The 12,673-nt window shown below is 44.0% G+C and overlaps 1 protein-coding gene across 1 annotated transcript in view; it reads right to left on the bottom strand.

The window, feature by feature from the left end:
• The window catches only part of LOC308280357 (phospholipid-transporting ATPase IH-like), a 90,956-nt gene that overhangs the window by 27,190 nt on the left and 51,093 nt on the right, over positions 1-12,673 (bottom strand). Inside the window, exons 6-14 of the mRNA XM_080720619.1 lie at positions 12,558-12,673; positions 11,895-11,998; positions 10,295-10,345; positions 7,940-8,004; positions 7,316-7,397; positions 6,238-6,388; positions 3,421-3,618; positions 851-964; positions 369-425 (exon numbers count right to left, since the gene is read on the bottom strand). The exon at positions 12,558-12,673 is cut by the window's right edge and continues 13 nt beyond it. Coding sequence (XP_080576745.1) covers positions 369-425; positions 851-964; positions 3,421-3,618; positions 6,238-6,388; positions 7,316-7,397; positions 7,940-8,004; positions 10,295-10,345; positions 11,895-11,998; positions 12,558-12,673 — 938 coding nt within the window. The remainder of the gene's footprint in view (positions 1-368; positions 426-850; positions 965-3,420; positions 3,619-6,237; positions 6,389-7,315; positions 7,398-7,939; positions 8,005-10,294; positions 10,346-11,894; positions 11,999-12,557) is intronic.

The following is a 12,673-nucleotide window of genomic DNA, read 5'->3' as shown; positions in this document are numbered from 1 at the left end:
CAAGTATTTGGCCGCCCACCCCCTGCACCAAATCTTTTTGCCGAAAATAGTCGATGGAGAAGCTCAAAACGCGTCACAATGCGTTGTGAGCTTGCTTGTAGATCGCCAATAGTTCCAACTGAGCTCTCCATCAGTGCTGTCTCCCTCTTATAAATGAATACTCAGCATCTCGTTGCCATGCTACTGGGGTTTCCACAAAAACGCAGCGTTCCCATTGTAAACAATTCAAAACATAAGCTGCACTCAGGAAAAGAAAAAGCGTCTTTGTGCACACGGCCCCTTAGCATTCAACACGGTTGACCTCAAATGAAGACGGGACACAAGCATGAGGAGAGTGAGAGTGAGATTACAGAGCTGGTGTTACTCACCTTGGCCCCGGGTCCCGGTGAAGTGTCGATCATGTCCATACCCGCCCCCGGCATCACCTGGTTGTCAGAGATAATAAATCAATCAAGATGAATCCATTAAACACATAAAACCTTGGTGTCCCTATTCTGGGGGAGAGCATTGGCGAAAATGGCAGTTCAACATCTCAAAGTGGGGTCTAATCTGGGGACCCCCAGGGGTCCTTGAGGGGGTATCAGGGGGTCCCTAGCAAAATGAGTTAATATAGCATCACAATAATTTTAACAACTTTAACCATATTTTATACTTTAGCTATAAAAACAAATAAGCTATCTTGTAGATGTGCATTGTTTTTATTTTTCAAAAATAGCAGCTCTACAAGCTCGCAGCGCTGTGAGCTTGTATATCTGCTATTTTTCAATAGTTAAAACATAAAATAATGATTAAAGTAATAATGCGTTCCCGGTACAAATTGGTTAAAGCAGCTACATTGTGTCCATGTTACCTGTCCGTTGCAGATGACGTTTGGTACGTAGACATGTCCGTCCACACAGCACTCTATGAACTCCATGTTGTTCTCTGTCAGAGTGCCCGTCTTGTCTGTAAACACATACTCCACCTAGAGACACAGTGAGGGAAACGCTTTAGAGTCTTGTCTGTAAATTCATACTCCAAGGACACAGGTGAGGGAAATGCTTTAGACTCTAAACCAAAATGCTTTAGACTCTAAACCGTTTCCCTCACCTGTGACTCACCTGTGACTGTGTCAGTTTGTTGTATTGTGTTTATTTGTTTTACTTTGTTACCGTTCATTTTAACAGGCAATTAACAACAAAGAGAGAACCAAAAAGTGATGAATACGCTAAAAAACAATACACAAAAAAATGTAAAATAACCTGGTATATAGCAGATGTCTGCATATATGTTTGTGAAGTTGCAATTATTTGTGCTTGGAAATTGGGCAAAATTGAGACAATATCTATAAAGCAAAAAGCTAGTAATTTATATTACAGTTGTCAGTAATCTACAAAGTAGCAAAAATGAGAGTTCTGACCATCATATATTTGGCTTTACGGTTTTATAGCTAACAATCAAAATGGATGGGGGCGCCTGCCGGCCTAGCGGTCCAGGTGCATACCACACAGGCTCTGATGCATGACAGCGTGTCGCGGGTTCAATTCCCGATCTGCGTGTTACTCCCCTTCTCTCTCCCCATTTCCTGTTTAGTCAACTGTCCTATCAATAAAGGCACAAAAGTCCCGCCCCAAAAAACATCCTCATCAATCAGCAGTATCCTGTCTCCAGTGTGCTCCAGGAGTGGCTGAAATCCTTGCCGGACACATGGAGGGTGGATAAAGTCAGACCTAGGCATGAAGACAATCTTAAAACTTGTACTGAGAAAAGCCTGCATTTGCACAATGCACAGCTATTAATTTGTCACTACAGTGCTCAAAATAAACTGTAAAATTAAAAGAAATAATAATAATAAACTTACTTTGTACTGTGCTTAAAAAAGGTAAAACTTTGTAACTTTAAAGAGAAAAAACGTACTGAGAAAGCTATGAATTTGTCACTACTGTGCTCAAAATAAAAACTGTTACTGATTATCAGTTAAATTGTTATAGTTTGGATATGGCTTTGGGCATATTATGCTGCGTGTATTATTGTAATGGATCGGTAGGTACAGTATTGCTTTGCACTTGGGCGAGCAGCACTAACGTTCATAAGCACTTTCATACTTAAGATTATTGAGAGGGGCGCTTCCGCGAGGCAGGTCTTAACTCAAGCCTGGTGGGTTTAGGAAACACGCGTGCTGCCTGGGTCGTGTTGGCACTGTCAAAACATTGGCTCGGCCTCGTACGAAAGCCTATGGGCTTTCACTCCACATTTTCTGTAATAGACCTGTGGCTTTCCTGTGTACTTCTTGAGACAATAGCTAAATCCTTGGCCTTTGGCCCAACTTTGATTCAATTCCATATTTGTGGTCCAAAGTGGTCCCTGTATGACCAGTTGGCATCATTTACCAAACCAGGTTTGACCTGGCCAGATAATGATCTGGCCTTTGGTGGCTTGGGAACCACGTACCACATTGTTCACTTCTTTCTGGTGGTCATGCCTGAGAACTGGACAGATTCCCACCGTGTCCATGGCAACTCATATTTTAAGTGCACAATACAGAGATAAAGATAACATTTGCAGATACATGATACATTAAGAATAGCACTCTGGCCCTTTTTCTCTGCTTCTTATTGTTAAAACGCCTCGTTGATGTTGATTACAGATCTTGCATTATCATATCGTTGCCGTCAGGCAGAAACCTCATACCTATTTTAACCATTTATTTTTATTTTTATTTATTTTTTCAGCTTGCTTTTTTTTCTTTACATGTAATATTAATGATGATTTGGAAAGAACATGGTATATATGGGCTGAAATAAAAGGATATATGACTAAACTAGACCAGGTCAACCTGGTTGTGCCAGACCCCCTGTCTGTCATCATCATTTATGACATCATGCCTTTTGTAGGCATGTCATCATCATGTCATCATCATATATACCCTTTATATAGAAAACCCGGACAGACATTTGCTTATGTAGGCCTACCCATTTCATGGGTCTGGCAAACAGTACAAAAACGTCTGTGGGAGCGACGGCCCCTCTCTATACCTTCCCTCTCCCCGGGAAAGGAGACAGGGCTGGGGGGAGCGGCCAGTCGCGGTCCCGGTTCTCACACACACACATCCATAAAACGAACAGTAACGTTTTAAACTTGCAAATGTATGTACAGTATGTCAATAGACAGACAACAAACAAAAGCATTTCTACATTCGTCCATTCAGTGCTGACTCGCGAGCCAGACAGAGCCAAGCCATGGTCAGAGGACATGCCTGCTTCCGCATGTGTGTGTGTGTGTGTGTGTGTGTGTGTGTGCGTGCACACGTGCGTGTGTGTGAGGGAGAGAGAAGCTGTTTACAATCGCTGGGCAATCAACTACATATTTTTATAAATTCATTATTTTAACAGGAGCGCATTCGGATGAAAATAATCGTTACAACCCTAGCGTACGGTTTACCTGTCCCAGTTCCTCGTTGAGGTCGGAGGTGTTGACCGTGGCCCTCTCCCCCAGCTCCTCGTCAGCCATGTCGTCGTCCCACATGATGAAGTAGGAGCCCAGGAACTTCTGCATCTCCACCGTCACGTACATGGACACGGGGATGATGTAGTTGAACAGCACCATGAACGCCAGGAAGTCCGTGAACGCCCTGACCAGCTGAGAGGGAGGGAGGGAGTGGGGGGGGAGGCAACAACAGCGATGTTAGAGTAACATTTACTTAGGTCATACATGGGCAACTGGCGGCCCGGGGGCCACATGCGGCCCCCACCTTCACTTAATGTGGCCCGCAGGTTGATATCAGAATACTGATATATTATTGATTTGAGCTGTTATAATTCCAAACATGCAAACATGACCGTTTTAATTACTTCAGTCTATCTTAATAGCTTAATGACTAGTATAGTAGTACTAAAATGTTAGTCTTTTTTTCAAATCCAACATATTTGTATTTAGGTTCATAAAGTTAACATGAGTATAACTAAATGCATTTGAAATTAAATACAATTTGTACATTTCAGGATTCCAATTAAAAAATAACAAAAAATATTCATGTTTCCAATTCAAAAGAAGCAAAAATAGAAGATCTACAAGCTCAAAACGCGTCGCACTTTTGTATGAGATACTAGAAAGACAAAGTAGGACGTAGCAATATGCAATGTGGCCCTCTGGAGTGAAGGTGGAAATATAGTGGCCCTCGCCATCATCAAAGTTGCCCGACCCTGACTTAGGTACTGTACCCTGCAAGCCAAATGACGTCATGATAACGTCCTCCGGTGACTCCAGTGACATTCAGAACTAGGCCAGATCACAGCCCATATGGGGATGATCTTGACGTCATTACCAGGACGTCGTACAGTATGGACTATAGGATGATTGTTATTGTTTGTAATGTTAGTTGAAATATGAGCATGTAAGGTTGTATTCTGGGACATATCTGACAAGTTTTATTTATCTGGCCCCGATCGGACCCTCTCTGATTAATACAGGACGTCCGTTTTCGTGTACAGGATTTATGTTGGTTGAAATAAGGTGATATTCTAGGCCAGATCTGGTTTTACTTAATCTGGCCCCAATCGAGACGTCACTGATTGGTCCAGGTCCTGAACGTGGGTACATTTTGATGCCAACACTTTCATACTTTCACTCAAGTACATTTTCAATTCCTGGACTATAAATCCTGACTACGTGCCTGACACACACACACACACACACACACACACACACATACACACACACACACACACACACACACACACACACACACACACACACACACACACACACACACACACACACACACACACACACAGGCGTCAAAGAAACGGATACATCTTACTACCAGTGGTGTAAAGTAACTAAGTAGAAATTCAGGAGAAATGACAATTTCAGCGAGCCCACAATAATACAGGGTTCCCACGCATTTTTACCAATTAATTTCCAAAACTTTTCCAGAATATTTAACCCAATTTCCAGGACTATATAACAATAATTCAGCTCATTAACAAGTCGCTTACTCCTATGCGCAATGCCCAAAGACAGGTAGTGTGTATGCCAGTGGTTCTCAACCTTTTCAGGCCGTGACCCCTGAAATAATCTTATTTGAACTGGGGACGATGACGAGCACGAGTTGAGGAATTTTGTATTACACGGTTCTATTGTGAAAATAGCCGATCTACATGCTCACAACGTTGCGAGGCGTTGTGAGCATGTAGATCTGCTATTTTCACAATTTCTGCCTCTAATATTTGACAATTTGGCCAATGTTAAATCTGTCATTTCCGAGGTATTAACAAAACCAATAACCAAAGACAATGCATAGCTATTTTTTCCAGGACCTTCCAGGACCCTTGATCAATTCCAAAACTTTTCCAGTACTGGAAAAATATTTTTCAAATTTCTAAATATTTCCAGGAATTTCATGACCGTGGGAACCCTGATAATAACCAGTAAGACTCCCTAATCGGGAGATAAGCGACCGTAGGTCACTTATCTCCACAAATAGGGCAAAAATGTGTTTTTCCAAAATCTTCCTGATCCATGTTGATGACATGAGTGTAGACATACTGTGTAGTGATTTTCGTGATTTTAGGGCAAAATCTGTAGGAGCAGTGTCCTAAAATGTGTTTTTAAAAATCGGCCTGGAGGTGGCGCTATATGGGAGAAATTCATGTTGATGGGATGAGTGTAGACATACTGTGTACCGATTTGCGTGATTTTGGGGCAAACATTTTAGGAGCAGTGTCCAAAAATGTGTTTTGCAAGAATCGGCCTCATGGTGGCGCTAGAAGAGGGCCATGTGAGAAATGAGGGGTGGGGTCTCCGCGCCGCCAAGGCGGACGAATAGGTACCGGCCCCGGCTGTCCCGGTCGCTCCTAGCCGGAGTTACGGCATTTTATGTGAGCTGCAGTGTAGGGGGTCCTCCACTGGGGGCGGCACCACTTTTGCATCCGTTCTGGAGCACCAGGAGTCGGTGGTCCCCGGGAATTCCCCGTGAGCAGCCCCGTTGGGGTGGTCATTTGGTCAGTTTAGCACATTTGGTCATTTTTTACATCTGGGGGTCCCCCAGGGACCTGGGGGTCCCTGGAGCTCCGGGGGTCCTTGGAGGTTGTAGTTTGGCAGGTAAGGAGTGTGTGTGCAAAATTTGGCATGGATCGGGGCAACGGTTGCGGAGATATGAGCAGGGCAAGAGTGTGACGTGTGACGGACTGACTCACTCACGGACAGCCTGTGGAGGTTTTGGTAGTAAATGCGACCTACGGTCGCAACAATACTCACTATGTGTCTCTGTCTCTCTACGTCCGTCCTCAGGTTGTACCAGGGTTCGTCTCTGTTGGGGTCAGCCTGCCACACGTACTTCAGCGCCGTGTTGATCAGGGCCTTGCCGATCAGAATGCACAGGTACACCACCAGGTAGGAGTTCATTGACCTGCAGGGGGCGACAATGAGCAAAGAAAACAGTGGCATTAGACAGGTGGTTCTCAACCTGTGGGTCGGGACCCCCAGTGGGGTCCCCAAATTATTTTGGGGGGTCCCCAGATGATTAACTTGAGTTTTCTCACTCAACAGTAAACAAACCAACATAAAGTTTAAGTCTATAGAGGATATGCACATTTCTAAAATGACAATTTAAAGCTATACTGTGTAAGTTGCTCAACTAGTGGTCTGTAGCAGTATAGCAAACCGCGGTCGCGTCTGCTTTTTTCGGCCGTTTTTCGCCGCGGACCGGGCCGCCAGACCACCGCGTCCGCCTCGCCTCGCCGAGACGCTTTCAATGAGGTCTCCCTTGTCCTTCTACGAGCAGCGGTTGGGGAGTTACATGCTAGACTCCTCCAGTATAAACACTGCAGTGTACTTCCTGAAGGCGTGTTTCCTAAACCCACCAGAGAGCCTGGCAGTGTATGATCTGCGCTGTGATTGGCCGGTAGTGTATCATGTGTGTATGATCTGCAATGTGATTGGCGGATGATGCAGATGACGTCATTTTGCCCGCCCCTGTCAAGGCTAAGTAGAAAACATATAAAGAAAAGGCTTTTGGGGCTGAAATGAACGGAGTGGGGGTTCTAAAAGTTTAGCGATTTAATAGTTAGGACAATTTTAAGATATGTTTTATAAAAAAAGTTACATAGTATAACTTTAAGGACTTTTTAGTGACAAATTAAACATTGGCCAAATTGTCAAATATTAGAGGCAGAAACTGTGAAAATAGCCGATCTACATGCTCACAACGCCGAGCATGTAGATCTGCTATTTTCACAATAGAACTGTGTTATACAAAATGAGAACCACTGCATTAGACAAGTGGACTACGGAGACTTTTATTGAACAATGGAACTCATGGAGAGATGGAGCATACTTTTCTACTGCAGAGCGTTTCTGAGACTTGGCCTGGTAGTTGAGTGCCATTTTGGTTTCCATGCCTGTGTAGATGGCAACCGCTGTAGAGCGAGAGAGAGAGAAACACAGAGAGAGACAGAGAGACATTTTGAAAGAATAACATTTTGAAATACTTTAAATATTCACTCACTCATGAGTCATGAGGCAGATTAAACAACAGAGTTGAACATTTGAAACCACAGCGACTAAAAGCCATACATTAGTTCCTACTTCCTAGTGGGTCTCCTCACCAGATTTCCAACAGTGTCATTGAACATAAGTCAGATAAATTACTTCTGAAAGAAGCACGGTTCCAAAGTATACCAGTGGCAGAAGTTCTTGTCCATTGCTGGAATGGCAGACATTGAGTGTAATATAATATGACAATAGTAATCGCTTATGAGTAATTTAAACATTTTGATTGTTGTTTTGAAAACTGAGGTTTGTGAACATACACTTTTAACAGACTAGCATGAAGAGTAAAGGGGAGTAGAGGAGTAATGCTTTATACTCTGATGTAATACGTGTTGTGAGCCTGTAGATCGGCACTTCGCAGCACATGATGCCGTCGCATGTCCAAGTATAAATCAGGAACATTAATTACCATAGATGTACTCTGTGTTCTTGAGCGTGGCTCCTCTTAGCAGGAGGTTCTCTGATCCTAATGGCCTGCCAACAGAAGAGAGGTCAGTCACATTTACATGTACACCCAGTGGCGTCAGTTCAGCAAAAGCTAGGGTTTGGCAAAGATGGGAGTAGAGGTATTTATTACAAAAATATAATAACAAATAACATCTAACTATTCATTTAGTGAATGTCTGTTCGCCGTCCATCAGTCTGCTTGCTGACATCACTGATACTAAACAAACAGTGTCGCCACCATGGTAACAATGCCCAACTGACATCACTGACTGACTTCACTACCGTGCCACATTTGGAGATGACATCAATGACTGGACTGGACACAGAACTCCATATATGGGCATAAAAGAGTGCCAGCCAGCCAGACGGATACAATGGGTATTGCACAACTGGACATCGATGGTGACTATTCTGCCCAACGGGCACCGGTCTGGGTTCTCTAACATTACTTCTGAGACGTTACTTCAATCCCTGATCGCACACCCCCGGGTAAAGGACTAGTATATAAAAATAACAATTTCCTGAAAAGTCTCGGTTTTGGACATACAGGGTTTCCAAGCGGCAGCGACGATATCGGCTCATGCTGTAGCAGTCAATGTTTATGGTCAGTGTCGTATCATTTTCCCCAACGGTGCATTCTGCACCAGACCATGCTGATGGTTCCTGTTTCACAATGTTACATCAAGTCACCTCTTGTGCCAATGCAAATTAGGCATGCAGCTTTCCTTCTTCAGCTACTGTAATTATCATTAGCAAGGGTGACATGTGGCTAATGATGTTTATTTCCAGACATCTACAGGAGGTGTTCTGGTTTCACCAGGCTCTTGGAAAGAATAATAATTGTTTTTTTTTATTATTATAAAAGGTTACTTTAATCGATTTGTATGGTAGAGCAGTGGTTATCTAACCTTTTCATGTCAAGGACTCCCAAATTGACACTTATTAGCCCGCTGACTCCCATTTGAAAAGACATGACAGGGACTCGCATTAGAGAAGATTTTTACGGCTCTAGCAGTGATTCTCAAGGACCCCCAGTTTGACATGCATTAAGCGACGGACCCCCATTAAATGGCATATCTCTGGGACCCCAATTTATATTGTGAAATCGATGTTAATTTAGCTCATAGAGTAGACAAATGAAACCAAATGGACCCTAACAGGGTTTCATTGTACAATCAATGTACACTCTATGAGTTATAGACCCATAAGGGTCCATTTGGTTCCTAACTATTATTTAGCTGGGGACCCCCTGGAACTCCCTCAAGGACCCCCCTCCCTCAAGGACCCCTGGACCCACTTTGAGAATCACTGTGGTAGAGTATGTTGAACAGCACCATGAGGGTGCTGGGTGGTCCCTGGAACTAGATATTTAGAGATGCGGGTCCGTGGCCAAATACATATCATTTTGGGGGTCCTTCACATGAAAAGTTTTGAGAACCACTGACATAGTAGTCTCTCAAGAACAGACTAACTGAGCTCCATTTAAGTGAAAAGGACCTTTTCTTTGACGATGGCTAGCCAGATTGCTGACACAGAAACATAGGTTTTTCAAAAAACCTTTTAAGGATTCAAAAGACACTTATAGAATCGGGTCAAAATTCTAATTTTCACAATTTAAAAAAAATAGCAGATCTACAAGCTCGCAGCCGCGCTGTGAGCTTGTAAATCTGCTATTTTTCAATAGTTAAAGTATAAAATAATGATACAATAATGACACAATAATGTGTACCCGTTTAGGAATCTGGTCTCAAATGGGAGAGCGCGGTGTGAATCCCTGGTAGGAGGACATAAAGGTTATGTATCGCTGCTTCGAACAGGGCTAACTGAGCATGTCCTGCTTCACACTCAAACAGTCAGGACTCCACTGGAGCAAGTGGCAGGTCAGTTGTCTTGTTCAAGGACACGTCTATGATACAAGTCGTTCAGAAGTGTTAGAGCAGTGCTTCTCAAACTTTTTTAACTTCAAGGACCCCCAATAACTCTCTGAGTTACAGACCTGTAATTGTCCATTTAGAAACCCATTCCAGGCACCCTGAGTGTCCCAGGCCCAGACCCCACTTTGAGTGTATTTCCCAGATTTTCTACTAGGCTCTGAGTGCAGAGTCAGTTATACCAGTGTTTCTCAAACTTTTAATATTTCAAGGTTTTCCCTTAACTCTGACAGTATACAAATGGAACCAAATGGATCCGTTAGGGTCCATTTGGTTCCATATGTATACTGTTAGAGTTACAGACTTGTATGGGTCAATTCAGACCCCCATAAAGGAACCCACAAAGTCCCTGGAATCCACTTTGAGAACCACTGAGTTATACATACCTGGCAACCGGCTCGTTCCTGTCCATGTAGATGTTTATACGGCCCACAAATCTGTGTAGGAAAACACATAATGGCACACATTTTATGAATCCTGCGTGCGCTTGAGTATGTCCACAAAAAAATACATAGATTAGGCCTACATACATACATACGCACACACGCACGTGTGTGTGTGTGTGTGTGTGTGTGTGTGTGTGTGTGTGTGTGTGTGTGTGTGTGTGTGTGTGTGTGTGTGTGTGTGTGTGTGTGTGTGTGTGTACAACCATTAACACATTGAGTACTTTTCCCCACTAAAGTCGGGATTTCAAAACCAGCCGCAGGGTGATTTTCTTGATTAAAGTCGGGATATAGCTCTTATATTAAATAACCGTTGCATGGGGTCAGCAGTACCCGCATGTGATGCAAAAACTCAATTTCCCATGATCCTTTGGGAGATGATGTCATCAGGAAGTCATATCTTCCATTGGCTTCAATGCAATGCTCTGCAGTAAAATGGCTTTAGCTCCAGATCGCGTCGATTGCCGAGAAACCCTTTTTTCCAGTCACAGTAACAAATTTTGTTTTCCGGGTGAAAGAAAACATGTTCTATCGATAGTAGTGAATTTACACAACATGGACACGTTCGTGGGTCTTCAAAATAAGGTACAATCAATGGAAAAACTCAAGGTATCTAAATAACTATATACCCCGGAAATAATTGGTGACCCATAAGCTAGCGAACAGCACCATCCGGTAATAAGGAACTCGTCAAACTTGTCAATGAGTTAATTGCAATTAGTATTTGGCCTTTCACTCTGTACTTGGTCTGATCTTTTTTTTACCTCTCCACCAAACCTATTTGCCGATCTACAAGCTCTTTTTGCCGATCTACAAGCTCTCAATGCCTCGCAGCGCGAGGCTGCGAGGCGTTGAGAGCTTGTAGATCTGCTATTTTTGGATAAAGTTCTCCTCAGAATAGGGATGCGACAGTTCAAGTTGTTCATTTTAAGGAATTATCCTACCACACAAAGATTTGGCGGCCCCCCCTGTAGTAACTCTGAGGACCCTCTGGGGGTCCCGGACCCCCCGTTGAAGACCCCTGCATTAGGGGTTGGGTTTAGTGTTAGGGGTAGAATCAGGCATACGGGATCAGGGGTGGTTTAGTGTTAGGGTTATAGGCCAGCACACTCTGAGCTAACGCGGACAGTTTGTGCAGACAGATGGGCGGCCGCGGCGAATCTCTCCACGAGTCTCTGGCCAATAGCATGTGTTCTCCTCCCCCCACCCCCCTCTGGTCCTCTGCTCAGCGCAGAGAACGCTGTTTTGTCATGACGTCAACACATTCAGTGCGACGCTCTCTGCACTCTGATTGGTTAGGGAAATTCTACACTTCCTACAACAGTGATCATCACGCGATCGCCCAGGCTTCTTTTCCTTTCCGATCGCCAAAAGAAGCCGCCTGGGTTTCCGAGGCTAAGGCTAGCATGACAGCAGTCCTGGCGTTCCAGTGAAAGATGGGTTGAGTGTACTGTACACATGTAACTGAGCAGATAGGCTTTCAGAACACATTCCAATGACTATACGTAAGTCTAAGTCCTATCTGCTGTTAGCAGTAACTGACTTGTAGAGGTCAGGCTGTGGTTGTTCACACTCTATGGTTGCCTGGATGGCTTCCACCTCATCCTCTCTCTTGTACGCCTTGGTGTCCTGAACCGCATAGTATGTCTAGAGAGAGAGAGAGAGAGAGAGAGAGAGAGAGAGAGAGAGAGAGAGAGAGAGAGAGAGAGAGAGAGAGAGAGAGAGAGGGGCAGGGGTGGAGGGATGGAGGGATGGAGGGACAGAGAGGAAAGCAGCTTATTATAATGCAGTGTTTCTCAAACTTGTACATTTCAAGGTCTCCCTGTAACTCTTGACAGTGTACAAATGGAACCAAATGAACCTGTCAGGGTTCATTTGGACCCAAACTACTTGTGAAACATGTTTTCTAATTTATGTGATTTCTTCTTATATAATTCATGAACATTTTGGCTTTTTGGGGAATCATTTCAAACAAAATGTAGCAAACAAAAATTAAGGGACCCATAGAAACGTGTCCGCAACCCACAAATGGGTCCCGGCCCAGTGTTTGGGAACCAATGATCTATACACACAGTCATTCTCTCTCTCTCTCTCTCTCTCTCTCTCTCTCTCTCTCTCTCTCTCTCTCTCTCTCTCTCTCCTCTCTCTCTCTCTCTCTCTCTCTCCTCTCTCTCTCTCTCTCTCTCTCTCTCTCTCTCTCTCTCACCTTGTGGCTGCTCTCTCCGTCCAGACTGGCGGTGGTGACGTAGCAGGTGCCGTCGTCTCTGGACGAGGACAGGAGGATCAGGTCACAGGGAAACGTCTCGTCTTCTTTCACCATGA

The sequence above is a fragment of the Nannobrachium achirus genome (genome assembly GCF_963921795.1).
Source record: "Nannobrachium achirus genome assembly, chromosome: 24".
Taxonomy (NCBI): Eukaryota; Metazoa; Chordata; class Actinopteri; order Myctophiformes; family Myctophidae; genus Nannobrachium; species Nannobrachium achirus.
The sequence above is the reverse complement of the archived record's forward strand: the minus strand, read 5'-3'. Positions and strand labels throughout refer to the sequence as shown.